This window comes from Cuculus canorus, chromosome 21 (genome assembly GCF_017976375.1).
Source record: "Cuculus canorus isolate bCucCan1 chromosome 21, bCucCan1.pri, whole genome shotgun sequence".
Classification (NCBI taxonomy): domain Eukaryota; kingdom Metazoa; phylum Chordata; class Aves; order Cuculiformes; family Cuculidae; genus Cuculus; species Cuculus canorus.
Genome location: NC_071421.1, coordinates 6106301 through 6134192, shown reverse-complemented (window position 1 = coordinate 6134192; position 27892 = coordinate 6106301). Strand labels below are relative to the sequence as shown.

Sequence of the window (27892 nt, the reverse complement as noted above, 5' to 3'; positions counted from 1 at the left end):
CCAAGCGTGTAGACGTGGAGTCCGAAGCTGTCAGGAGAGCTCAGTCTGCAATAATTACTGTTAGCATGGATGGAGCTTGATAGACCGAGGTGACATTTCCATCTCCTTCCTCCTCCCTTGCCACCCACCAGAAAGAAAACCACACTGCTCGGCCGTTCCAGAGCCAGGATCCACTGGATCTCCATTTTGAAGGCTTTTTTTTTGCTGAAATAACAGTAACCGTTTCCATGATGCAGTTTGTCACATTAATTTATTGTTCTTTTTCTTTACAGGGCGGACAGACAACAGAGCTTTCAGCCTTCCAGAGCAATGTTCTGAACCAAAGGCCCAACCGGGTGATACCACATCTCCACACAGTTTAAGAAACTTCTCGGTATCAGCATTGTCATGAGAGCACTGCAGAGCTCCTGGTGTCGGCCTCGCAAAATCCTACATGCAAAACCTGAGTTTTTTCCCCACCCTCTCCTTGAATTTTCACAAGAACTTGTGACATGAATCAAGGGCAAAATTTCACATTTCATCAGCAGGCACGGGAGAGGTTAAAAATTTGCTGCGAAACTGTGAAATTCTGCCTTGGAAAAAGAATAAAAATGGCATACTTTCCTGAATTCACTGCGAATAAAACATCCTCATTGTTATAGAGAAATGACACCATTTTGAATGGATTCTTTTGTCTGTAAGAAAAATCAACTCCCCCACCCTCCCCCAAAAAACTTGTATTTTTTATCTGAGGGAAACTGAAAAGTCTGGGGCAACCGTGGGTTATTTCTTATCAGCGGCGCGGATATTTTTTTTGCCACAGCTTAGACCGTAACGGAGCCTTCAAACAGACCAGTACAATATAAAGCTGTGTGTTGTGGTCTCTCGGTTGAGTAACACGTTATAAAACTTTAAAAACGGAGCAATTTACAACCAGGGACATAAAGACGTGCTTTTAAAATTGTAAATACATATTTACAGGCTTGTGTCACAAACCAGAAGTTCTCTGGGGGGAAAAAAAAAAACAAACAAACCAATGTTCATATATCACAACAATTTACACACTTCTCTCCTTGAGTTTGTCGGTAATTATAGTTCATACCGCTCTAAAAAAAGCAGCAAAAATAAATTGCACAAAAGTGACCTCTCTTAACCTCATTGGTATGCCTTAAAGGCACTGAACTCGGCAGCAGCCGCGCCAGAAACTCTCTACTTGGTTTAACTTACTGTTGCTGGAAGTTGCGTGGGTCTCAGAAGAAGCGATTGTTTAAAGCAGGATTTGGGCTGCGTGACCAGAAAGCTCATCCTCAGCAACAATCCTCAACCAGCCAGAGAAAATTGGGACAATGAGTGGGATCTTCGACAAAACGCTGCGCTGGGAAAATCAAGGGCACATCATCCCGGTGCTTTAAGACAGAGTATATCGGAGCTCGGTTTTATCAGCGCTGTATATTTGTTTTTTTAAATGATTTGGATGCTCTCTAGACACACAGGAAAAGAATTCCTGTTTGAAAGATCAGGGTTTACCATACTAACGCTAAATGGGGAGAGGAAGGAGAAAACGTGGAGAGAAAATAAAGATAATGTGCAAAACTGAAGTGAGCCAAGCCATATGTGCACACCAGCTTCTTTGAGATATCCATAAGGCCAGAAAACTTGATTTCTGTGCTATTTGAACCAAGGTTTGCCAAGCTGCCTAGCGGATTCGGATACTCGCTTCCAACTAGTTTGAAAGGATAATGAGAATCTCAGTCTTCCAAGGCTGCTATGAAAAAAAGTCAGCCTTCGTTTGGGATTAATACATCAGGTATTTCAAGAGGAAATTATTGCTAGCAAAAAGCTCAAGAGGGGACAAATCCTAGAGGCTCTCCACTCTAGGAAAGAGCAAGCAGCCAGCGAGGGCATGAGCTCTCCCCACAAAGTCAATGGTCTCACAGTCTTGATCTGGAAGCATCACTTCCAGCACGGGAGCGGATATAGCTTTTTATGGCTCATCTAGTTCTCAGGGTCTCAGCCTTCCCCCAAACCACAATTGCACTTAGAAAGCCTCCAACAGGGGTTTATCCAAAAAACTCTGTAGCTAGATAATTCAAGATCCTGAAGACCTTTTCTTTCCAACTTAAACGACATGCAGGTAAAACATTTTTATGATGAACAAAACCAATGTTTCTTGTTTAAAGCTTTCACATTCATTTTGAACATTTTGATTTTCATCAAAACTATAAAAAATTAACTGTTTTCAGCAATTTCATATAGATATACCAATATATATGTCATGTATATATGAAGATGTCTATAAAATTGATCCTTTTTTGACTTCGTCAGGATGGTGGGAAGGAGTATCAACCGGGGACTTTTTTTTTTCCCAACTAATATGTGCATACACAGATGGGTGCTTATCTGTGTGGAGTGCAAAGACAAGGAGAGGAATAAATTGACTGAAATAAGGGGAAAGCAGAGCAATCAACCCCCTTGGCATCCTTGCAAAGTCCCAAACCCAGACGCTACAATTGCAGGGATCCTGCAAAAATTTGTCTTGACAGAAGGAACCCTTTGTCTCGGAGGTGAGATCTGCAGGGGCCTGGGGAAGCCCTCCTGCCAGATGGGACACCTATGTGTGATTGTCACTGTTGTGGAGCAAGAGGTAAGAGACCTTTTTGCACTGCATTTTACCAACTGACCTGTACGATTCTGCGATTTGTCTTTACTGGTTGCCAGCTGCCTTCATGGATGCTCTCTCTAAACATGCTTGTATTGAGAGTCGCTCCGTCTTTAAGGAAAAGTCTTGCTTGATACTGCACATTTGATACTCTGACTGAAGAAATAAATCCTGGCTGTAGCAAGAGCACCAGGCTAGCAACAAATGTCATGAGATGGATGCTCAGCCCTTTATGCATCTGGGCCACCAGTGCATTTCGGAGATCACTTAGCAGGTGGCTTCCAAAAAAATGTGGGTCCTGACACATTTGGAAAGAAATGGCATCGTGCCCGTTAAAGCTAATGGTACAAAGTCAAGAGACTGCGGTACCCACAGCTGTGGAAACCTCAGCAAAACCTGCCACTGCCTTCAGTGGATTTTTGTAGGATGCTCCGTTCTTTACCCGTTAGGATGTAAAGCAGAAACTAAAATGATGAAACAGTCTTTTCAGAATTTAATTGCATAGTATGTTAAACCCCTCTGTGTTCTAACAGAAAGAGGAGACTCATCCAGACCCACCAACACTCAGAACACGGTTAATCTGCCTGCAAATGTCTGGACACTTCTCCATGCTATTCCACTGGCTGTTGATGCACGGACTCCACACCGCAGGGGACCCTGAGATCACCCTCTCAGCAGCATCCACAGTTCATCACTCTCTGGAGAAGGCGGGAGCTCTGCTCTGCGCTCTCTCCCTCTGGAAGGAAGGACAACGTGACAGAGGCGCACCGCTGCTTCCAGCAGAAGAAACCGCTGTCCCTGTTATCTACAGAGGAACCGGTCTCACCTCATCTGAATAAAAGCAGGAGAGAGAGGATAATGCTTGAGGATTAATTCACCTCACCTTTTCCAGTCAACAGTTCCTAATACCTGCAAATACAGAGAGTTGCATTTAATCCGAGTCAGCTTTAAGATTAAGCAGTCAGAGTAACTGCCCCGTTACCTGCGAGCAGGACAAGTCATTCAGCACGTGGTGCGCAAGAGAGATGCCCACGATTTAACTTTTGCTTGGGTTTCCCCCAAGTACATGGTCTATGCCACAGTTAGAGATGTTAACCTTTCATTAGCAACCGCTCCCTTTATTCAGGAGGTCGTAAATGTCACAGTTTTACTAACTTTTCCCCAAGATGTTATTTCAGGAATGTATAAGAAAGAAAAAAATCTCATGCTGCAGCATCTTGACTTTGCTGGCACCCATTTGCACCTTTACCTTTATACAGGTAAGTGTAACGTTCCTTAACTACAATGTCAGAATAAAGGAGGTGATTATCTGCGTGTTACAGGTGAGGAAATAAAGAAGACACTGTCTTGTTTAAATCAACCAACAGGAAATCTGTTCATCTTCACCAATAACACAAGACCACATGGTTAATTTGTCCCAGCCCACACAGCAGTTTATCTCACCACAACCCCAACTGGTGTTTCTGTGTGTTATCCTGGCCCTGCAATTTGCACTGTAGTACTGGTCTTTGAGCTTCTGGTTTTCAACCAAAGCAGCCGGCCAGTAAGACACAATCCCAGGCGTATTTTTTGGTCAACATTCGTTCAGCGTTTACTCATTTAGCCTAGAAGATCTCAAAGCACCTCACCCATTGGTACAATCAGATACAGATTTTGCCAAGATGGGGACAAACCCCATCCTTACAAAAATTACCATCGCGCCTCCAAGCTCCCGAAGGATCTTAGAGCTGAGTCTGCTCTAAGAGACCCCTTTTCCTTGCGCCTTGCCTCTTGTGCTTGATTTAACTAAGACACGGGGCACCTTGCTCTCCCCCTTCATGCCTGCTTTCTTATTAGTGACCGGTGACAACGAAAGCAACGACACCGTGGATTTTCTGAGGCTCAGATAACATCACTGAAGTGGTTTGCACTCCTTGCCCACAGAAAAACAAGACAAGTAAGCTCAGCGCCCGGCTGCATCGCTGTACCTGGTTTGGTTGGACATGCAGATGGGTCTATTCCTTGAAGAAGTGGGATGCAGTGCAGTTGGATTTCTTGCATTGCCTGGTGCTGGTGTTATGCGAAGAGGAGGAAGGACATCTAGAGGCCAGGCGGAGCCTGTAACTGTACAAAGAGGCAGAAGAAATTCATACACACGCATTGGGGTACCACGGGAAAAAAGCAGAGACGTGGTAGGGCCCAATAGGGCCTTTAGTAAGCGATGGGAAAAAACCCACACTCCGCCCACCTTGCAAGCACCAAGAGCCACTTCTGAAGGCAAAGGGGGTTTCTTGCTGTGTTCAGAACTTACCCCGTTAGTTTATTCAAGTAGGAAATGGACAATGTGCAGTGTCCAGCCTCCCACCCAACATCCCAGATCCTCCAACCAGGCAGAGAGACAAATCCACACTTATGTAAACAACTAAAAAAGTCACAGTTGGTCTCCTCAGAACAGTCCGTATCAGGTTTTAAAATACATGTTTATGGAAAAGGAATTTTACTTTATCTAAGTGCAATACCATATCTGGTCACTTTTCCTAAGGCCACACTCTGCAGTACACTTTCATCATTATAGATTGTACATGATAAGTTATTTCACTTCAAATTTTAAAGTAACTCCAAGAATCCCAAAGTGAAAGTAAAAATTGGGGATTCTAACTCACCACATTCCATCCCTGTCAACAATGATTTCGGGGAGAAAGTCTGAGAACATGAGTCAAAGCAAGGGAATCAGAAAGGCTTTTGCCATATTCTGAAAAAATACCAGTTCAACTGTATTCCCAAGCTAAACTTTTGTACACTGAAAGATAAATTCTCCTTTTTGTCTTTAAATACAGCATAGAATCATAGAATCATAGAATAGTTTGGGTTGGAAGGGACCATAAAGATCATCCAGTTCCAACCCCTCTGCCATGGGCAGGGACACCTCCCACTGGCTCAGGCTGCCCAAGGCCCATCCAACCTGGCCTGGAACACCTCCAGGGATGGGGCAGCCACAGCTCCCCTGGGCAACCTGGGCCAGGGCCTCACCACCCGCATGGTGAAGAAATTCCTCCTAATGCCCAGTCTAAATCTGCCCCTCTCCAGTTTATACCCATTGCCCCCAATCCTATCCCCACAAGCCTTTATGAACAGCCCCTCTCCAGCTTTCCTGTAGCCCCTTCAGGTCGCTATAAGAACTCCTCGGAGCCTTCTCTTCTCCAGGGTGAACAACCCCAACTCTCTCAGCCTGTCCTCCTATGGAAGGTGCTCCAGCCCTCGGATCATCTTTGTAGCCTCCTCTGGACCTGTTCCAACAGCTCCATATCCTTCTTATGTTGAGGATTCCAGAACTGCACACAGGACTTCAGATGAGGTCTCACAAGAGAGGAATAGAGGGGCAGAATCCCCTCCCTCCCTGCTGGCCACGCTGCTTTGGATGCAGCCCAGGATACGGTTGGTTTCTGGGCTATGAGTGCACATTGCCAGCTCATGTCCAGCTTCTCATTGACCATCTTTTGCTCTCCTGCACGTACTTGTACCTCCTTGGTGCATGCAGATGCACGCCTGCACCCCCCGTACCTCTGGCAATGACAGACCTACCTTATATGTGCAAACTCTTCCAGTCTCCCCAAACCCCTATGTTCTTCCAAGGGAACATAATATGAAATAGAATTTTATTACATAACGACACTTCTAAGAAAATTTCAAAGTTAAGAGTTTCCTCCAGGTTATTTTTAGAGTTCAATATTGACCTTTTAGAGGAGATTTCAGTTACAGTTTGTCCTCACCCACAGCCTTTGTAGTGCATCGTAACTGCGAGTTCGAAAGAAAGAAGCGCAAAATTTTCCATTACAACACAAAACCCAAGCCACAGAAATTCTGAAAAGTAAGCAGTTCAATTATTTCCAAATTAAAATTTGTGGTCAAAATACTCTGCCAAAGTTTTGTTATTGTTCTATGTAAATCATACTCCTCAGCCTTTGTGACTAATAGTGGAGTATTCATCTACTGAGTAAAAACCAGAGCGGTAACGAGGAGGTCAACAAAAGCCAGATTTTATTGTCCCATATAAGGGCTGTTACCAAGGGAAACGGCAGAACAGCCAAATTAAGTTTAGTTTGTTTGGCTTCAGTTCTTTACTATAACTAGAAGAGAGAAATTTTAGGTTGTTTTTATTTAGAATGTTTCCATTTAATGCCAAAAAATTAATTATGACTTGTAAATGTTCTTCTGTAATCAATAACATCTGTATAACTGCCTGCAATGAGCCGATGCCTGGACCCTGTGGGAAACTTTAAAAGCCTCAAAGAGACGAAGTATCGCGAAAAGCTGACCTGCATTTCCACAAACCCTCCACGCAAGAGCGTGTGCTAAAGGGATCCGTCACCCCCTAATTTCATCAAGCTTTAAACTAATAGATCACTGAGTTATTATTCAGAAGCTGAGGACTGGAAGGAGAAGATATAAAGCGATTGGAAGATAGAAAGTGAAATAGAGTTGTGCCTGTCACCTTCCCATCCATGCACTGAAAGCACTCGGCACCAAGCGTGGCATCACAGTGACTTTCGCTGCGTGAAGGTAGAAAGGGAATGGGTGCCCTTCTCTGCACCGATATTAAACTGACAGGGATTGATAACTCTGTTTTCCAAGAGTCTATGTAGAAATGCAGGGCCGCCCGGATGCTTTCGGAGTAAAGCCCTGTGTCGGCAGGGCAAGCTGATCTCAGAGGAGGGCTGCGATATCCCCATCGGATGGAGGAGCTGTTATTGAGCCGGCTGTTTTTAGCACTGTCACCTCACACCTGCTTTCACCATCATCTGTGCTGGGGTAACTGGAGACAGGCAAGAGAAAAGCAATTCTTAGAGGCCCCGTGCCGATGCAGCCGAGCCATAAGGGATGTGATGGGGAAGGGCTGAGGAGGTTGGACCCCATCCCCATCCCACCACTGCGCACAGGCTGCACCCCAGGCCAGACAACAGTGGGCAGACAGCCCGCCCAGCCCTCCCAAGGCCATCGTTTAGGAATAGTCACAGCTGGAAAAGAGGGGGGGGAAATCGGGGAGGCAGGGAGAAAGAATAGCATCAGAGAACGCACTATGCTTGCAAGAAAAAGGGCCCCGAAGGCCACTGTTAGGCAGCAGGAAGGACTTGCCTACATTAAATTTTCTCTGTCAACTAGGACTTTTAAATCAGTATAAGGAGTTCTGGTAAATGTACCGGCTGTATTATAAATTAAAGCTAAAGCAAAAGCTAAATGATGCTATTTTGTAACACGCAGACAGGATCTAAACCTTTCTTTCTCAGCTGAAAGCACATCCTGACTACAGAGAGACAAATCACTGAGTTTGGTGAGACTTGCTAAGATAAACCCACACTTAATCCTGTGTCTTAGAGTCTTCTTTCCTTAGATCTGAAAGTGTTTTGGCGGATGAGTCAGTCCCCTAATCCCCATTTTTGCGATGCAGATAGAGCCAGGAGGAAAATGATTTGCCAAGGTCACCCAGAAAATCCACAGTCTGAAAGCAGAAGCAGGAAAAGGCGAAGGCTCCCCATCACCCTGCGTTCCCGTGCCCCAAGTTAAATTGTCTCCTAAATACTTCAGAGGTTTCAACTTATTTGTCTGAACAAAATTCTTAGTCCCATAAACCTTCCAGGGCAAAAAAAAAAGGGCTGGTAAGGACGCCCGATCCCGGCACACCCACTTCCCTTGGACATTCTCAAAATACATTTGGTATTTTTAATGCAAATTACCTCCTCTCCTACCACACTCCTGCCATTCACATTCTTCCCAGTTGCTTGTTTAGTTCACTAGAAATGTCCTAGAAAACCAAGCCACGTTAGTTGTGGGAATGAAGGCTGGGGTGACACGATAGGGTTGCTGGTCATAGAATAGCTTGGGTTGGAAGCGACCTTAAAGATCACCTAGTTCCAACCCCCCTGCCATGGGCAGGGACACCTCCCACTGGCTCAGGCTGCCCAAGGTCCATCCAGCCTGGCCTTGAACACCTCCAGGGATGGGGCAGCCACAGCTTCCCTGGGCAACCTGGGCCAGGGCCTCACCACTCTCATGGTGAAGAAATTCCTCCTTATGTCCAGTCTAAATCTGCCCCTCTCCAGTTTATACCCATTGCCCCCAGTCCTATCCCCACAAACCTTTGTGAACAGCCCCTCTCCAGCTTTCCTGTAGCCCCTTCAGGCACTGGAAGGTCACTCTAAGGTCTCCTCGGAGCTTTCTCCTCTCCAGGCTGAACAACCCCAACTCTCTCAGCCTGTCCTCGGATGGGAGGTGCTCCATCCCTTGGATCACCTTAGTAACTTCCCCCGGACCCATTTGCTCGTCACACCAGCAAAATTCAGTGAGAAGAGCAACATCACCACAGTGACAAACAGTTGGGTAATTTAGGTTCCTGTTTTTACCATGATTAAAGCGTGGGGTTTTTCACAGGGCTTACACTTTTGCACTCCTCATCTAAAAAAAAACCATGCAAATGGTCCAAATTTCAGAGACACACAGACACTCCAATGTATCTCCTCACAAGGGACACACCAAGGACATATTCCATCAGAAGTGTCTAAGTGTTCTTAACTAAAATGATGGCTAAGCCGACTTCTAAAATAACTGACTGCCTAGAGAAAAGAAAAAGATAAGGAGGTGTGGATGATTAAATCTAAATTCTCATTTTTGCTGAACTAGGCTGGGCGGTTTTACAGGCCAGAAGGCAAGCGAGGGGGGTCAGGGTGGGGATAAATGGGATTTCTGAGCTTTCTGTGCTCAGTGAGAACTAAACATCACACTGCGAACCTAACCAGCATGTGCTCTCTTGTTCCAGCCTATTGCTTAACGGGAAAGTAAATACACAAAACAAGGGCTTGGAAAAACATCAAGCAGCAATTACACCAACCGGTTTGTGGGTTTTTTTTGTAATGTATTTGGTTTTTGAAGTAAAACAAAATATTTAGCAGGACAAAAACATTCGTGGAGAGAATTTTCTTGAGGAGGATGCCCTCCTGTCTCTGTGTGCAAAAAAGAGGGAGCAGCAGAAAGCAAGAAGGATCTCGATGTGCTGTGCCACAGCTATTTCGAGACTGACATGCATTTATTTATGAAAGCAGTAAAAAAGCTGGAACACATCAGGATTTTATCTTGCAATCACGTGACGCTGAAGGACACAACATGAATATTATGATTTTATGGTCAGGCCTTTCATGAATCTAAACTGGAAAAACCTGTTCCTGAGATCCTTGCGTTCTCAGCTTTCAAGAAGATACCCAGCAGCGTTCTAACCACAGCAGTTCAGAGAGCTGAACACCTTTAAAGCAGCACCGCTCCTTCACAAGAACTCAGAAATTGTTTTGTTCCATGTGCTCCAGAGTTTGTTTCTTCATTGTTGACTTAGTTCCACTCCCAGAGAAATCCTGATTCCGATCACTGTTAACTTCAGAGGCGAACACCAAATCAACTGAGAACTTGGAAAAAAGCTCACACCGTGCCTACAACTAAAATAAAACTAATTGATCAATACTGTTTTACTATAATATAATTAGATTTTCAAAACCAACTAGTGATCTGAAGTAAAAGATCGAGTGATCCCTTTAAAGGGATTCAGCACTGAGGATGGCTATGGGGCTCAGTCTCCTTGTTGGCACATCAAATTGAGCTCAAAATCCCTTATTAGTCACTTTAAGAAGCCATGTTCTAGGTCTATAAACTCAGATGAACAGTATCCCTTCAGCAATTTATCTTCCTGCCCTTTTGAAGCAGTTCAGAGCATTCCACAAGCCAAAAGGTGAAGAGTGTTGGATTAAAAAAAGCAGTACTCAAATCCATCTGCACTGGCAGGTAATCTAACCTGATAAAGAGTTTGGATCTACTGAATCACATTCTTGACAGAGAAGTGCAATGAGAAAACTTCATCACACGTAGGGAAGACTGCAGTTGTTTTTTATTTAGCTTTATACAGGAAATGGTGACTCCCAATGAGTTCAAAACGATTACCAAAGGCTTGCCAGAGCAGTACAACCCCTCAGCCCTGCACATCTCATGACATAAAAAAGAAACCACAGAACAAAACGTGCTTTTGATTTAAAAAGACAGATGAGTGAAAGCATTTGCCACAATGAATGGGGAACGCAATTTCAAGAGAGCTCCACTGCGAGCACTTTGAGCGTGCAACTCTTCAAAGCAGCTCAAGGATGGAAGAATTCATTGTTTCACATCCTCCTACCTCCTTCCACGCTGCAACGTTTAGCAGAAATCGCAGTATCTACATCAAATGCTAAATAAATTCTACCATTGAGTCACAGTTGGGACATGACTAACTGCTCCTCCCACACGATCTGCACGAGAGAGCGTTTGCTCAGTGTGCCGGAGCACTCCCAAAGCAAGCTCCCTCCAAGGGCACACGGGCAGCGCTGGGGGCTCAACGCTGAACTGCTCAAGGAAAACACACCAAGCTCTTCTCTGTTTCCACTTGCTGCCAGGCCTTCAAGTGCCCTCAGCAGGCAGCACATGCTCTGTGTTCTCGACAAAACCACTTCCCTGACAAAAACTCCTTGCATTTACTTTACTGTAGGCATTTAACTTTGCTGAGTAGCACTGCCCAAGCTGCAGATGGAAGGGAGGCAGGTTCTGCTGGAACGATCCCAGATAGATTGTTGTTACCTTTTGATGGACCCAGAGCATTATAAGCAGTTCAATCTGAAGGCAGCACACCTCCAGCGTGGAATGTCACCTTGCACCAAACCAACTGGATGCCGAGCCCATATTTCTGCGAAATGGAACATCACCCACTGAATAATCAAAGCTGTTTCTCACAACCCTTTGGCGTTCCTGGGAGTACCGTCATGCAAAACATGACTCAGAGCCCCTGTATGGCTTGTGAAACATAAAAATCTTACAAAAAAAAAAAAAAAAGCAGAGATACATACACAAAGTGCATGCTGCTGATCACTAGAATATGCTCCACAAACCACTCGAGCCTTGAATAAACTAGAAAAGTGAAGCAGCTACCTATCCCTTAAGAAAAAGCTTCCCTCCAGCTTGATGCCTTCTCAAGCTTCCCTGCGAGTTTCAGTGCTTTACCACCTTCTATCTGAAGAAAACCGAGCACTTCAATGCCCCTTCCCAAGCTTTCCAAAGTACAATCTACCACCAGCATTTTTGAAGACTTACTAAGAGAAGTAAATGCGCAGGAACAGCAAAACCAGAATGAAAAGCGATGAAGTGTGCGTGGGGAGCGGCATCAGAGGTGACTCGGTAGCAATAAGGCTTCCTCTTAGCTAAGGAAGAGGTTTAAAACCAGACAGCGGCTGGAGACTGCAGTCCAGAAACGGAACAGGACTCCAACGCTGCCTGCTCCTCTCTGAGCTCTGCCGCTGATCTCATTTTAGACAATATGATGTCTTACATCAACAGCTTCTTTTCCCTTTCTTGGTCTAATAACCTATTTGCGTTTTAGCCGTTTGGGTGGGGAGCCTTGTCTGTCAGTGCTGAGCACAGAGCAGCACCAACTGCAGCTACAGCCCGAGTGTTACCTCGCTACTGACCTCCCTCAAAGAAATACCTGTAAGACATTATTTATTGCAAAGCCAAGATCCCAAAGGCAGCTTAGGAAATGACATCACGTCATTCATACAAATGGAATAAAGACCAATCTTTAATAACGCTAACATGTTTCACTGTCTCGGTGTGTTAAATGGACCGTTAACTGTAACGTTAGAACATTGTAAGAAATGCATTAATTGCATCTTCCTCTGAAATGGGATCATTTTCCTCGCCTTCCCACTCTTATAAAATATACTGGAAGGTCCTACGCATATCCTCTTCCATTAAGAGAGCTGTGATTTACTTGTAGAGCCGCTCCACCCCATGAATTAACGGGCGTCCTACCAAAAAAAAGACCGTATGGAACTACATTATTAAAACATGGCACACAAAGAGGAAACAAACCATGGATGTTTACTGCCATCGGAATATGAGTATCTCTTGAGCACTTGAATTTATACTGTGTCTCCAGGTGTTTCCTAAGACCTCTCAGGCCACTGGATCTTGGAGCAACTGCTAACCACAAAGACGAAACAATTCACTTTAAAAACTAATGCAGATCATTGTGGCTGTGCAGGTGAAGCTTTACAGAGTTCCCATTAAAGCACTCCAAGATTTGTGCTTTTCAAAACTCCAGTTACAGCTTAAAAACACCCAACAACACACGGTATTAATTCTACAACAACTATTAACACTCAATTTTTAAATATTATACAAGGGTGACCTCAAATCAGCTTTGCTCCACGTTGCTATGAAAGCATCTTCAGTTACTACTAAGAAATTGCATGCTAGTCCCAGTTTTCTTTCTAATTCTTCACTAGTTCAATTAAATAGATGATGTGGAAGTTTACCTCCTTTTCATAATTCACTTACCACAAAAGCTCAGCTCCAAATCAGCACGCACTCTTTGTTCAGAATCTATCCTTCAGCTCATTTTCCTCATGAATAGAAGCAGACTATCATGCGACTCACGCAGGTCATACAGGCAGTAAATAGAAGCTAGAATTAGTACGTAAAGTCTCCCAAGTCCTCTTTTTAAGGTCATTCACAAGCTATTTGTCTTATCACTTGCAACTGAGCTTCCCAGCTGAACTTGCCTCCAGTAAAAGCTGGAACTGGCCCCATAATTTTGGAACTGAAGTCACAAACTGCAGCGAGCGATGGGAGAGCAATTCATTTTTACATTTGCAACTGGAAATTCACACATCAAATCGCCAGGATCTACTTCTCTCTGACAACCACCTAAGGAATATCATCAGGAACTAAACTAGAACACTTTAAATAAAAGGCTTACACTACAAAATGCCGACAAAATGCAATCCCAGAAATGCACCAGCCTCTATCACTACAGAGAGCTCAGAAAGCATCGGGAGATTCAGAGCAAGGCAGGAAACACTGACGTCTAATTGCTACGTGCAAGGGGACTGGCTGCATCACCTGGACTCTCCCACAAAGCTGGAACGCTTTTAAGACATTCTCCCAATACAAGCTGGTTTTAACTCCCTCTAGCAAAGTGGATGGTGGGGGGGCAGAAAAAAAGATAAACCCAATGTGTTACATCTTCCATACATGCTTCAGCACTGCTGTGTTTATTAAACTGCCACTGCATTTGACCTCAACCAGCATGTCAGGTAATCTCTGTAAACAGGACAAGTTTAATCGTTTTTATTGCCTTCTTGGATGCATTTCAAGAAATGTCAGCACTTTGTGGGCATCGTTACAGCTTCATTGTTGCATTCAGATCATAAAGAGGCAGTTGTAAAAGCCATCGAAATTCAATTATGCAGGCGAGAAGTAATAGTGACAATGAAATATATGTTTCCTATCTGTGATAAGTAGCCTGTTTAGGAATGAATGTTCTTCCTTGATGATCAGCTCTTGTTCTGGAATAATCTCCATCACACAGCACTGAGAAGTGGTGAGTGTAAACGTCTGTGAACCATCTCAGGATGGCAACAGCCTTGAGACCCGACAGGACTTAGTATCACAGCAGAAAAGCAGTAAAGGCAACAGCATTTCTGCCATGATATGAAGGAATGAGGGAAGGAAGCTGGTTTATTCACCATCACTTCACTACCAGAAATCTCTAATAAACCCTTGCAGGGTGATCGAAACACCAAGACCGCAGTAAGACCACACCCCAACTGGTACTTCAGTTGTAACACAACAGAGGTGAAACACGAGGAGTTATGGTTAAGTCCAACCCTCAGTAACTTTGAATCTACAGCAGAGATTTGACCTTTTTTTCATGTTTCCTAATCCTTATAAAAGACCCAAATACAACTATGGGTATACAAAACCAAAACGTTTTCACTTAGCAACACCTAATCAACACTGAAACCCCTCACTGTGGCTGGCCCTACCACCTAAAGGATCTCACTGCTGCTGTAAAACAGACTAAGAGTTCACCTCTAATCGTGGTGCGGCTATTAAAGTGATGTATGGTTTATCACAACGCAGATGTGGCTGCAAAATCACTCAATGAACCATGTTAGAACTCCGGCAGATTTTTCCCTATCTGTTAAAATTCAGGGAAAACTTTGTTACAGAGAAAAATGAGTTCAAGGAATGACACATCACAGGAGAAAATAAACAGGGAGTTCTGGCCAAACAACCTTACCCAAAAAGAAGTATTAATTTGAATAGACTACTACATAAAATATTAACTTACTACTGGATTAGCAGCAACTATGCTATGAAACAGGCTACTGTAATCATAGAATCACTAGGTTGGAAAGGACCTTTGAGATCGAGTCCAACCGTAATACTGGTAGTCTTAACAGTGTTCCATTATTCCATCTAAATATCACACTAATACAGACACAGATGCTTTCAGCTCCACTCTAGGAGGCAGAACCCCTATCTTGATGATGGAACAAAACATTCCACAAGAGTCACAGCCAAAACCCTTTAAATGCTCTTTTAAAATTAAACTATTCACGAGTTTGAAACATGTAAAATTACAACATCATAATATCAGAAAAAGTTGAAATGGTGTGTAATTTTAATTAAAATAGTTTAAATTTATTAATGGTGTCCACAATTAAGAGAAAATAAAATCCCAGACTAACTCAGAAGTGTCTAATTGGTATAAATTTGTTGCAGCGAACTGGGTGTAGACAGTTAAAGGACGCAAGCACACAATTCCTTCTAGATGCGCACTGTTCCATTTTTCCTGGTACATCTGGTTTCCATCCAAAGGCAAGTTTCCCGCAAGTTCTTAAAAAGTTTACTTTATTGGTTCCAGTTCTATAAAACATGCCACGGTTCCATCTAGTTGGTCATTAAGTGCTTACACCACCACAGAGCCTCTAACACATCTGCAACTTCCATGATGTGCATGCTGGAGGAGAAAAAACCCTCTCCGGTTGCTTACCTGCATTTACAGCATCTTCGGCAAAGCTACAACGTTCAAAAGCAATGACAACCCCGCTGTTTTATGTCAAACAGTAATTTTTAATGTTTGCATGAGAATAGTCTTTATATCATTCTCCAAGAGAAGAAACAATAGAGCTAACAGCAAACTTTAATACAGGAACATGCTCCGAGATCAACAACCCAAAATGAAAACAAAATGGAAGTAATGTAAAATGTAAATCACATATAGTACAATTGAAGTGTCCAAACCCATTTAAATAATTTTAAATATTTTATTTTTTTAAACTCACTACAAATGCTTTATACAATATTTCAACATAAAGCCCCCATAACAGAAATGTAACAAAATGGGAATGATAGTGAAAGTTAAAGTGGCACAAATTCACCAAACAGGTATTAAACTACAAATTTTAAGAGGTAGATTACTTTTTAAGTCAAGAACAAAATATGAAAGGGGTGGCTGGATAAAGAAACTAGTCACTTTCCATCGATTCTGTCATTAACCTCGAAAGCTGTATGAACACGTGACAAACGGTATTTCCATAAAAAGCCGTTGTGAACAGACCAATTTGTTGTTTTAAGTTATTAGATAGAGGTGTACCACCTTTTAGAGTAATTATATATTTAACTTTCAAAATATACAGGTATGTAGTCCTGGTCTAGACTTCTTATCGATAAAAAGATACGCTGCATTCATTATATATATGGTATTTAGAAATCGAGAGCGCTATTTCACTGCTATATAAAGTTTCATTTGCATGTATAAATAGGAATTTGCAAAATCCATAAAACATCCAAATCAGGCTTTTTTTTTCCCCATTGTGTGCCGGTCATTTAAAAGACTCAGGAAGCGAGGAGAAGGTGGGAGGAAAAGGCAAATCTGTCGCGCTAGGTTGGCCTCTATGGATTCATTTGGACAAAAGGAGACTGAATACACGACAAAAATACTCTGAGTGCAGCAACACTTGTTGTCCTTGAATCTACACTGAATTATTGACAAAACTAAGGAACCAGTTTTGCCGGGTCCACACTGGACTGCCCGCACACCATCCGGGAAGGTACGGAGAAAACCAGAATCTAAGCAAATACAAGATCTGGTTTAGTTAATCCCACTCCTTCTTTTGATCGTTTCGGGTGGGTTTGGTTTTGTTTCTAATACTACCCTTCTCTTTTATCTGAACAGTCTTGTAGCCCAGCATGCGTGTCGGGCAAGAAATAAGAAAATCGAGGCCTGACACTGGATATTAGCAAGAAGCCTGCAGGCAATTTTTATGCTTGTGAGTCAGCTTCAGTTTCGCAAGCCTGGTGGATTTCACATCCATTGTCGTAGTGCTTATCCTAAGTTGAGCATGCAACAGCTCTACCATGTCATTAAGGGATTTTTTTTGTTTGTTTTGATTTTTACAGGAGATTCCTAGAAAATAAAAAAAACAAAAACTGAAGATAAATGACAAAACAAACTATTTGTGAACGGTCTATGTTTACACAGAAAAACTGAAAGGTGAAAAACAAATCTGAAGACAAACATTACATGAAGCAAGTCTCAAAAAATATTAAGAATTAAGATTTCCTGGAAAAAAAAAACCAAACCAAAACAATCCAACAGTGCCTAGAGAGCAAAATTGAAGTTAGCCTGTGCTGACAGCGCATGAAGGGAAAAATAATCTTCATACTATATGCTTGATAAAAAAAACCTGACTAAACAATCTGTTTATGAGCATAATTTCAGAAATAAAAAGCAGGAATTCTTCTAGCATAACTATTCATTAAACCGGTAAAGACTGCAAGCTGCCAAAGTAAACTAACAGTATTTGAGACAGTCAAGGAAATCCTGCCCCTAGGTTAATTGTTATTTACCCCAAATAGTATTAAACAATTTCCATATGCACAGATTTCCAAGTACTCGGTTATTTGGCTTAATGTCAAATGATTAATTTAGATGGAAAGATGTGTCATTCTGGCTTCAGATTCTACTCATCTGTTCTGGCATCACATAAAATACAGTTTCACACATAGCACTAAGAGAGCAGCTGATGAGAATTAAGTACCATGAAGGTGTTTATGTCCCAAGAGAACAGGCCTGGTAGACGTTTCTTGTTCCTTAAAGGCATTTTTTACACTATCAGTCTCCAAACTCCACTAAACACTTTTCTTCTTCAACATGCCCTACTCTGGGTATTGATTATTGTACATCATTAGCACTGTGAAATGGGTCAGTTCTATTGGTACTTCACAAAGCATCTCCTCAAAATGTTCACCTAGAAAGTCTTGACCACCAGACCCGCAAGCTGCAAACAGTTTGGATTTTGATCCTTCTTCTCGACAAATGCCACGAGGGGCCAATCCTGAAGGAGGCTGCCACCTTGTCCCCCTCCTCTGCTACCAGTTACTTTGATAAAAACGCACCCACTTCAGCCCCAAAGCTGGAGGTTTAATCACGGCCACGCACTGCGCTCAGCAAGCCCCAAGGAAGCCTTAATCACCAGTGAGCTTTGAGAAAGTTCCTTGGATACACGAGACCTATATCCAGAGTAACAGGGCAGGAACATGCCAATAAAAGTTAGTTTGCAAAACATCCTACTGATTTGAGAGGCTACATGAAGACGTAAGTCGGGACTCGAGCACATAGGTTAAGGTTTTATTTATTTATTGAAGTATTGTTCTTTTTTGGGGGATTAAAATCCTTCTTCTCAAAAAGAAACAGAACTTTCATTATAAAATCTGTTTATACTGAAACATAAGAGCATGATATTTGTAACAAATTTACACATTCAAGTAACTTTTCTTACACATCTATTTCCCTTATATTAATGATCTGTTTCGGATGAGATACACTTTTGAAGTATTTGGTCATGGCTTTTTTTCTTGTATGATATGCAGAGAGTTCTTTTTATTAAAACCCAACAACGCAAGTTATTTTAATGAGTAAAAAAATGCAGTCAGGACTTTTAGCTTAGTGAACCACCATCAACAAAATCTAGAATGATTTTGGGCCACTGTACACGTTAGAGATCAAATACAAGGTCATCGTCTCCAATAACATGAAGTTTAATGACGTGAAGTTTATTTGAACTCAGGCACTGACACCTTTTTTTTTTCCCAGGGTTTTCAATTCAGTTTATAATTGAAGATATTCTCTATACAAAACTATGCCTTATTTCATGACAACATGACAAAATGCATCAAGTATGTACATCACACCTCAGCATGACTGAGCGGCTGAACTATGGTTTAGGAAAAGCAACCTCTTTTTATTTAAGTATGAGAAACTCATAAAAAGACCAAGAAAATCGGCAAAACAGTAAGCAACGTGTTCCTGTGTTGTTTCAACTTCAAATTAAATGCTTACCTGAAATCTTTTAGTTCTTGCTTTGTACTGCTTTCATCTCTTTTGCTTTCTGCTGCCTCTGCGTTTGCTGCCTGCTGCAGGCTTCGTGTGATAGGTCCCCCGATCCTCTCTCTAGATTTCGCAGCGAACCTGTCTGCCTTTTTCTTACTCGCCACCGCAGACTTACTTGGCAAAACGGCTTTATTATTCCTTTGTATTCTGACGTGCAATTTCCGGGATGCTTTGCTCGACATTCCAGAGGAATTGTTCTTAGTGATCCCCTTAGTTTTTTTCCCATCAACGTGGGACATTCTGGACACTCTTACAGGACTAGAGTTCCTCAAGGACGAAGATGAATTTGGCTTTTTGGATCGCATGGAAGGTACAAATTTAACATTTTGTTTCGATTTAAAGGATGCAGAAGGATGCTGGATTTGTGCGGGTCCTGAGGTCCGTGCTCTAGTCTTGCCCAGGTGAGGCTGCATGCTTTGCATTTTGATTTCCGCATCTGCTGTTCGCCGGCGCTGGTTGCTGCCTTTTTCACTGCTCGCAGGTGAAGAACTTACACTTTTTTTGGAAGAATTCTTTTTAGAGGAAGGAGAGATGGGTTTTTTGGGACAGCTGTATGACGCGTGCTTATTCAAACTTCCAATGTAAGTAAACTCTCTGTTACAGTAGGGGCAGATGTGGGAGTCTGACTCGGACGGATTATTTTTCAGTTCTGCCTTCTGCTGGGCAGATTTCTTTTTTTGCAAGATAGCTTTCTGAACGAGCTGGTTTTTCTTTTTCAATGCACTTATTTTTAGTTTATTTGAGGACATTTTGCTAATCTCAACATTGAAATTAAGTCTTTTAGGCTGACCCATTCGTCTGAAGGCATTCTTTCCTGGGCCAGCTATAACCACCAGGCCATTCTTCGGCTGCACCGTCTGTTTCAGTGGTACTGGATTTTTTTTAGGCGTGTATCTCTTTTTATCACTGGCGGACGCGCAGGCCAATATGTGTTTGTGCAACTCGGGCATGTTATCAACGCTTTTGCCACATTTTGTGCATCGAATGGCAGTAGTAAAAGTCTGTGGAATATTGTGGGTAGTGAAGTTCGTTGCAGTAACTCCAATACCCATAGGATTACGATGGTGATACTGAAATGGAGGTGGTTTAAAGCTTGGGTAGTGTTGATTGAGGCCCATACGAACATCTGGATCTTTAGATTTTACTCCAGATGCCATTATTTTTATAGTAGTATAAAGCTCTTCAGAGGAATCGTTTAGATCTTCATCTTCCTCCTCTTTAGAAGGTTCCAAAGAATCTTCTGGCAGGCTCTGCATGTGCTCCGCGTTCGCCTTACTGGGGTCAGTAAAATTCTGGGGTCTCAAAGTCCCACTTTCAAACTCATGATGTGTGCACGCTTTGTCTGGATGGAGATCCCGCTGATGCTGTTGCAAATTGCACAAAAAAGCAAATTCCTTTTTACAGACCGAGCAAACAAAGATATTTCCTACTCCATGAAGCAGAAAGCGATGTTCCGACAAGTCTGTTTTATCCCTAAAAAGCTGTACACAGAATTCACATTTGAAGGGCCATTCTTCAGCATGAATGGATAAATGCTTCGTTAGGTCTTTAATAGAAAGAAAAGGTGACTCACAGACATTGCACACAAAGCTTTTATTGAACGTTTCCTGCACTACTCCTGATTCACTTGAAGTATGAGGATCTTCTCTTGCTTTCTGTTGCTCATTTTCCGGTTCTTCCTGTTTTATTATTGGGAGAGTATTTTCAAGGTTATCAGCAGAGGAAACAACAGAAGAAACTACAGAAAGAGGAGGTGGAGAGGGAGATGAAGAAGATGAAGAGGAGGAGAAAGAGGAGGACGAGGAGGAGGAAGACGAAGAAGAGAGCGTAGGTGGACCAGGTGAAGCAGCAGAAATAAGAGGCTCAACAGAAGGAACGGGAGACGGAGAAGGAGAAACCGTAGGTGAAAGAACCGGTAGCGGGGACTGCGTAGTCGTGTTAGACAGTGGGGATGGACAGGAAGAAGTGTTAGTAGCACTGGCAGAGACATCTGGAGTTGGTAACGGCATTGTTGGAAGAAGGGGAGGAGGTGATGAAGCAACTGTTAACACAGGCGGGCAGGGTGGTGGGGAAGGAGGATTGGTTGGTATTAACAAAGGAGGCAGCTGGCACACGACAGGTACAGTAGATGCCTGTGGCACAGGGGAAACAGAGGAACTAAGGGGCTGAGTGTCAAGAGAAGATGATGCTGATAAACTGGGATCCATGTCAGGTTCTGCTGGAGGCTCCAAGGATTTGCTTGGGCTCTCACTACTGTTTACACTCAGGGTGCTGTCTGGAGCGGCATCTGTTCCGTTATACTCGTTCAGCAGAACTTTCTGTAACATGCAAGTGGTCGGTTTCTTCTTTTTAACACCACTACAGGTTGGCTGTATGGAATTTTCTTTATATTCCCGAATTTCAGCATCACTGCAAGGCTTCTTATGCACGCTTAAATCTAAAACAGACTCCCAGGGAACCTGATTCTTATTTTTGGCATCAGACCTTTGTTTCACACCACTAGACAAATCCAGTGGCTGCTGGTTGCACACGCTGCCAAAAGCCGGAGCTGCTGTCCAGTCTTTTGATAATTTATAGTCTTCAAAGCAAAGAGGGCTCAAAGTCTCTTTCTCCTCCCTTCCAGTCAAGCTCCAAGCAGGTGAGTTGCTGTGGCTTTCCAACTTTGGCATTTTTGAACTCCGAATATTATCATTCCACACAGTTTTTCCCTCACCTGATTTAACAAAGTCTCGAAGTACTGGACTGTGCTGCGGAGAACTGGGAGGAGAGCTGGTCCTCCTTTTAAATCTACTGGATACTGGAGGCAAAATAGGTGATGAAGTAACAGAAGGTCCTAGTTTAGGGATTTCACTCGCCGGAGTTACCTTCTTACTGTCCTGTGTCTGAAGAAGCTGTTTTAATTTTGATGACAAATAAACACCTTTTTCTTTATGAAAAGGTAAGCTTTCTGGTGAAATGGTAAGAGGAAGATTTAAAGAACTAGTAGGAGTTATAGGTTCTGGGTCTATTTCAGTTTTTATTTTTGGTACAAGAGGAGGGCTGGCAGTTCTTCTCTTTTTGGATTCATTGCTCCCACTGCTGGAGGGCTCCTTGGGAGGTTCATTCATATGTGTTTGCGTAACTTTGACATTTGAGGAGATTTCCACTGTGACAGGACTGATTATACAGTTTAGCCCATACAAGTCTGCAGAGTTGGACTCCATCTGAATCACATCACAATTGCTCGTGCTGCTATTGGACTGGATTTTACCATCAATGTAATAATTTAAATTCTCAGAGATATTGCTGGAAATATCCATAATATAGACATCATCTACTTCACCGTCCTCTTCTATTTCTGTACTTGCTATGTATACACTCTGGACTGGTGGGGCCTGCTCTGTTGGAAGTGGTGGCTCTTCAGTGAAGAATCCTTTTCTTCTGACACCTTTGGGAATAAGATGACGCTCATGAACCCTGCGCTGATGTCTCCGCATGTTGGTGTGAGTTCCAAAAACCTTTTTGCAGTATTTGCATGGATGCAATTCTTTGGGCTCCTTATTTTCCTCAGCAGAAACGGAGTTTGACATTTCTTGGGAAACTTTCTCAGAATCCAAGATGACCGAATCTTGTACAAGACCGGAAACATTCAAGTCATCTTTAAGACCATCATCCACAATTACTTGGTTATCAGCAACATTATCCAAGTGCTGTGATGACGTTAGTGTTAAGAACGGTTTCCTTTTTGGTCCTGCCTCGTGGCGACGCTCATGTCTTCGCCTGTTAATTTGAGTACCAAAGGCTTTCCCACAATATCTACACTTGAAAGCGTGGTTAAGAGTAGATATGTGGATGTGCATGTGGCGTTCAAGTCCTTGCTTCGTTGTGAACTTTCTCTCACAATGCTGACAGGGAAACATGAATGTTTCCTGAACATCACCGTTTGATTCACCCCTCCCTTTTGGAATTTTCACAACAAGCTTTTTCTTTGGAGAGCTTTCTGGAGATTCGTCCGACGTACTCTTTTGCTCCTCCACAGAGTCTAACTTTTCTTCACATATCAAAGGCATTTCAGCATTTTCTTTAGGCATACTAGTATTTTCTATCTCCTCTTCATCCTCCTCGTCATCATCCTCCTCACCATCATCATCATCTAAATCATCTGATGCACAGTTTATTGCTTCTCCTTGTCTGTCTTCAGTCACCAATTGTGGCTCACTGGTAGGACTGGGGATCATCAGCTTCGGAAGTACATCTTGATTTACCATTTCCTGAATCACGGCTGTTTGTTCCAGGGACAGCACAGCAGAAACGGAAGGCGTTTCATCTTCCTCTTTATGACCTGATGCAAAAAGTAGGAGAAGAAAAGCATGAGACATTTTTACCAAACATTTCAATGTACGTTGCATCTTTCTCCTACCTTTTCCTCTGACCCAACATATCCAACATTTATAACCAGCCACAATATACAGTTCATTTCTCACTGTTGTGATTCAGTACTGAAAGTAAAACTGCATTCAGAAATTCTGCCTCTGGAACTTAAGCAAAATGTAGGCAACTGTTCATACTTAACTGAGAATCTTTGGACTGAACACTGTGGCCCAGAAACCCAAAACAGCCTGAAGAGGACTTCATACATATTCCTGATATCCCAGTTCCTTACTAATAAAAATGTTCGGACACACAATATAAACATGTTCAGGATGCTGCACAAAGGTAACATTAACATACCATGACAAGAAGTGTCCTTTGATTCAAAAAGATAGCTAGAAAGCAAAAAAAGACATGAGAACTCACCCTCTTTAGAATCCCTCATTTCTGCAGAAGGAGAATCCAAATCAGCCTTTTTCTGTTTTGTATCCGCCGCTTTCTTTCCCTTGTTTTTACCTTCCTGAGTCTTTTTCTTTCCTGGGGAGGAAAAAAAAGCCCAACATTTATTCCCGTTCAACAATTCTAATTTTTCATATTTGAGTGGCAGAGTTAAAACACTCAGCTCTGGAATATAACACACTTCTGTAGCAACTCTGTTTTCCTGAGGAATACAAACAGCAGATGAGTAAGAACGAGAGCGTTTCACAGTAAGAAGGAAAGCAGCACATCTGTAGAACCCAGAAGAGATCAAAAGTAAAGACAACAATGAGTTTTCTGCGAATCTAAGACCCCAAAATACTTGACTCCTTTTCAAAGCAATAACAGGCTAAACCAGACATGTACTGCCCAGAGTTAACCAGCTCACATCATAGAGCTACCCGATACCTTCACGTGGCGATTAAAGTATATGGAAAATATCAAATTTCTTAATACACTATTAATCCTTAATGGTAATTGGAAGACCTTACGCAGCAGAAACCCATAGAGGCTTCTCTATTTGTATCAACGTTCTGAACACTAAAAGCAATGAAGCAATAACATGAGAAGATTAAAAGCAGCACAATCTTGATCAAAGCAAAGATGGTAAAACCAAATATGATGGAACGGGGTAACAGTAAAATATAAAGGTATTTCATTTGTGTCCACGGACATGGGCAACGTTCCTAACACCTTCTGTTAGCAAAATTAAGAAGGATGTATTAGTTGCACATGATGAACGCAATGAAGATTAGGGCAAAATGACATTCTGGGAAGATCTAATCAGTGATGTGAGACATAGTGAAATGGAAAACCTCATTCACCAATGCACTATAGAGTGACACTGTTAATTTTTTTCCATTACTCTAAAGATTCAGTTTTATAACACATAGAAATGATGATGACTGTAATAACAAGTGAAACTTTAAGATCTTGCAATTCAGTTCACGACAAAGACCATATTACCTGCACAGTACGGTGAATTTATATACAATACTGAGGCTGAGACACTGACCTCCTCTGAAACGTCACACACACCACCTCTTAGGGACACAAACCGTCCAGAAGCAGCAATTCCAATTCTTCCTTTGCTCTAACACACAAAATTCTACTTTTTCTACAAAATTCTACACTGACCCTTCCCTCTAATCACAAGTGAGCATCATAGTCCTACATACATTTCTTATTTAGAAGCACATTCTTCCAACTCACAACCCTGTCAACAAATTCTTCCTTTTTATTTCCTCAAAAATATTTTTCACATCTTGAGCCAAGAAACTGAAATGCCTTTTAAAAAACATTCCTCTACTCAAACTGAAAATTTCCAAGTATGTATCCCCTCCAACAGAACAGATCAGAGACAGGTCAGCTTTAAAAGGAAATGCATGTTTTTATTGGAGCATCCTATCCTCTCTAAATAATCATCTGTATTTCCTCTCAAGGAGCGCAGAGTTAACAGGCTCTCCCCAAATCCAGCTTCATGTTTGTAATCATCCTTTTTTTTCCTCCATTTTCTTTTAACAGTTGTTAGTCTGAGAACCTGACAACATCGCTCAGAAAGACTTTGTCACCTTTGGAAAATACACACATACCCTTTCTAAAGGGAACTGTCTCACAAAACGCACAAATACCAGAACAATCCCTATGTCTAAACCTGCTAGAATGAACCAAAGCAGGTTTATTTGACAAGACAATGTTCAGTTCTATTTTATACCAAATTGTCAGAAGATTTAGCGTGTATCTTACTGTTCACACAGGCATAAATAGTTTGAGAACATCTTTACCTGCCAGGCCCCTGAATGTCCCACTGTAACATGATTTTTTATACCATCAGCAGCTCTGTTTGTAATCACAACTGGTCGTGCCAGGACCTGAGCATGAAACATTTCAAACAAGTTTCCAGAAATACCTGCCAAGCCACCCGAAATCTCTTTTGAAATGCACAGTAACACAATCAAACAGTCCCATTCCTAGGCAAGGTCTAAACAGAAAATTTCAGTACATTTCTAGGAAAACAAATGTGTATCATAATGCACCTTGGTGCGACATAACAAAAAGTATTTAATTGCTACAACTCTTTCAGAGCTACCAACTTTTCTGCAGAATGCTCATCCTTTGAAGACCGACATCAATATCTTCACTTAAATGATAAAATTCTAGATTCATCTCTCACCTCTACAGCTGAAACCAGAAAACCAAAGGAACGGACTGGCCCACAGGCCCCTCCTCAGCTATGCCAAACCTGGCCAGGGATAGAGACAAAACTTTACTCAATGGTGTAGCACATGATGGTACCGGAGATGAAGTCACTGGGCAATTCTACAGCAGCACTGAACTTCACAGCACAATCACAGGTTACTGCAAAACGTTCCACATCAAGACCTGATTAATTCTTTCTTATAATAGGATGAGAAATACATTGTGCTCTTCGCAGTGTGAGGTAAAGTACGTAAAAGCAACAACAAAAATCACTCGTAAGTGCTAAAGCACACAGGTTTTCCAAAGCATCTATCATACAATAGTAAATTTACAGTAACTCAAATCCAAACATATTCTGGGAAATCACTAGAACAGCAGGATTTGTACCCAAAATGGGGTGACTTAACTCACATATTTCCATATCCTATTGATGGAAAGCAGATCATTTGCAAGTTCTCTTGCCGTAGTCCTAAAAAACCAACAAACCCCAAAGCCACCTGCCCACGATGCAAACCGCTGATGGATAGAGCTGGAAATGTTTCAAGTTTGTGGTCTTTAAAGCATACACGCATTCAAAGAGAAGATTCATTCAGCATCTACTTGCCCTTCCTCAGAATAGTGAGCAAAACTGCTTGCATCCTTATGTAGTTTTAGATGTGTCAGATCATTTCTAACATATATTAACTACAAACACCAACCGAATTTCAGTGTTTTCCTATTATCAGCTTCGGTTTGTTCCTTTTCTATCCTTTCTTTGTAAAGCTTAAAGGAATCCACTACACTCGAGCAAGGCAATGACTGTCCCAGATTCAGCCATTTCATGACCCTGAGCGTTCAACAGCAGATGCCCAGGAAGAGAATTTCAGAACTGAGTAATAGCAAACGTCCCATCGGAATGCTCTCCCAGCTTCCACATACCTGGAGCTCAGGACCTTTTGAAGATCATACAAGGTGATTTTGGTAGACTTTCCTTTGTGAGTTCTCAAAGTGCTTCCTAAACCCATGTGATCCTGCAAGATTTGCATAATTCCTGCACATTTTCAAAGAAAAACACAACCAACTATTCCAGTATAAAGGATACCAACAAGCAGCCCAAGGTCTGTCCCTTAACTTTCTTATGGTTTGAGGTACCAAGAACTAGTAGAAGCCTGCAGGAGGAGGAAAATGCCTCAGAATACAGAACCTGGTGGAAGCCTGAGCATAAGTACACACGTGCACTTACCATCAGGTTCCTGAAGGGTCCTACATGGCTGCTACTGCCAGCTGGATCCTCCACTTGGTCTAAACAAGAAAGATACAGGAATGAAACACAGGGAAAGTGAAATGGAAACAATGACAAAAGAATAAATGAAGGGCAGAACTTAACATATGTGTGTGCATTAAAGGAATTGCAAAAGAAAGAGGCAGAGGGAAATGAATGAAAGGAACAGATGGAAAGTAGCTACGTGTCTGCAGTGGCAAAGGTCGAGAGAGGAATGTATCAGTTTTTGTCTTGCAACTTAATTCTTAAACATGGCTCCCTTTTCTCCCCTTTCCTACACCAATGTTGTAGATAGGTCAAGACAAACATCATCTGCCTTTACATTCGAGTAACATTTAGCACAACGTTGCAACAGACAGAGGAGATGTCCCACTACTGCTGATCTACTGGCAGACACTATTGCTGTCCCACTTATTTCAGAGGAGTTCAGGTAACAGAGCAAGAATTTAAAATAGAGAAATTATCTGTATTTAGGCATGCATCATTTTACTGACTATACCAATACATCTCAAGACAACCTACAGTTATCTGTGCTCGTATTTTTGCTGTTAACCAGAAAAATTAAGGAACTGTAAAACAACTGGATTGTTGTCTGTCTGGTGGGATGGGATAAGCATGCTCAGACGCCAGGGGGAAGAAGTTAAACACAGTCTTTCCATATACTTGGAGCCGAATTCTATAATTA

General features: G+C 42.2%; 1 protein-coding gene across 8 annotated transcripts in view; it reads right to left on the bottom strand.

The window, feature by feature from the left end:
• Window positions 1–373: 373 nt before the first annotated feature.
• The window catches only part of PRDM2 (PR/SET domain 2), a 73605-nt gene continuing 46086 nt past the window's right edge, over window positions 374–27892 (bottom strand). For 2 of the 8 annotated variants that reach the window (XM_054085534.1, XM_054085536.1), the window contains 4 exons: window positions 23697–23807; window positions 18870–23241; window positions 4606–4741; window positions 384–3547 (listed from right to left, as the gene is read on the bottom strand). In XM_054085534.1, coding sequence (XP_053941509.1) covers window positions 4633–4741; window positions 18870–23241; window positions 23697–23807 — 4592 coding nt within the window. In that variant the 3' untranslated portion in view covers window positions 384–3547; window positions 4606–4632. Of the gene's footprint in view, window positions 3548–4605; window positions 4742–15778; window positions 16935–18869; window positions 23242–23696; window positions 23808–27168; window positions 27204–27892 lie in introns of those variants that run through there. The other 6 variants (XR_008453205.1, XR_008453206.1, XM_054085535.1 and 3 more) reach the window with 6 other exon arrangements.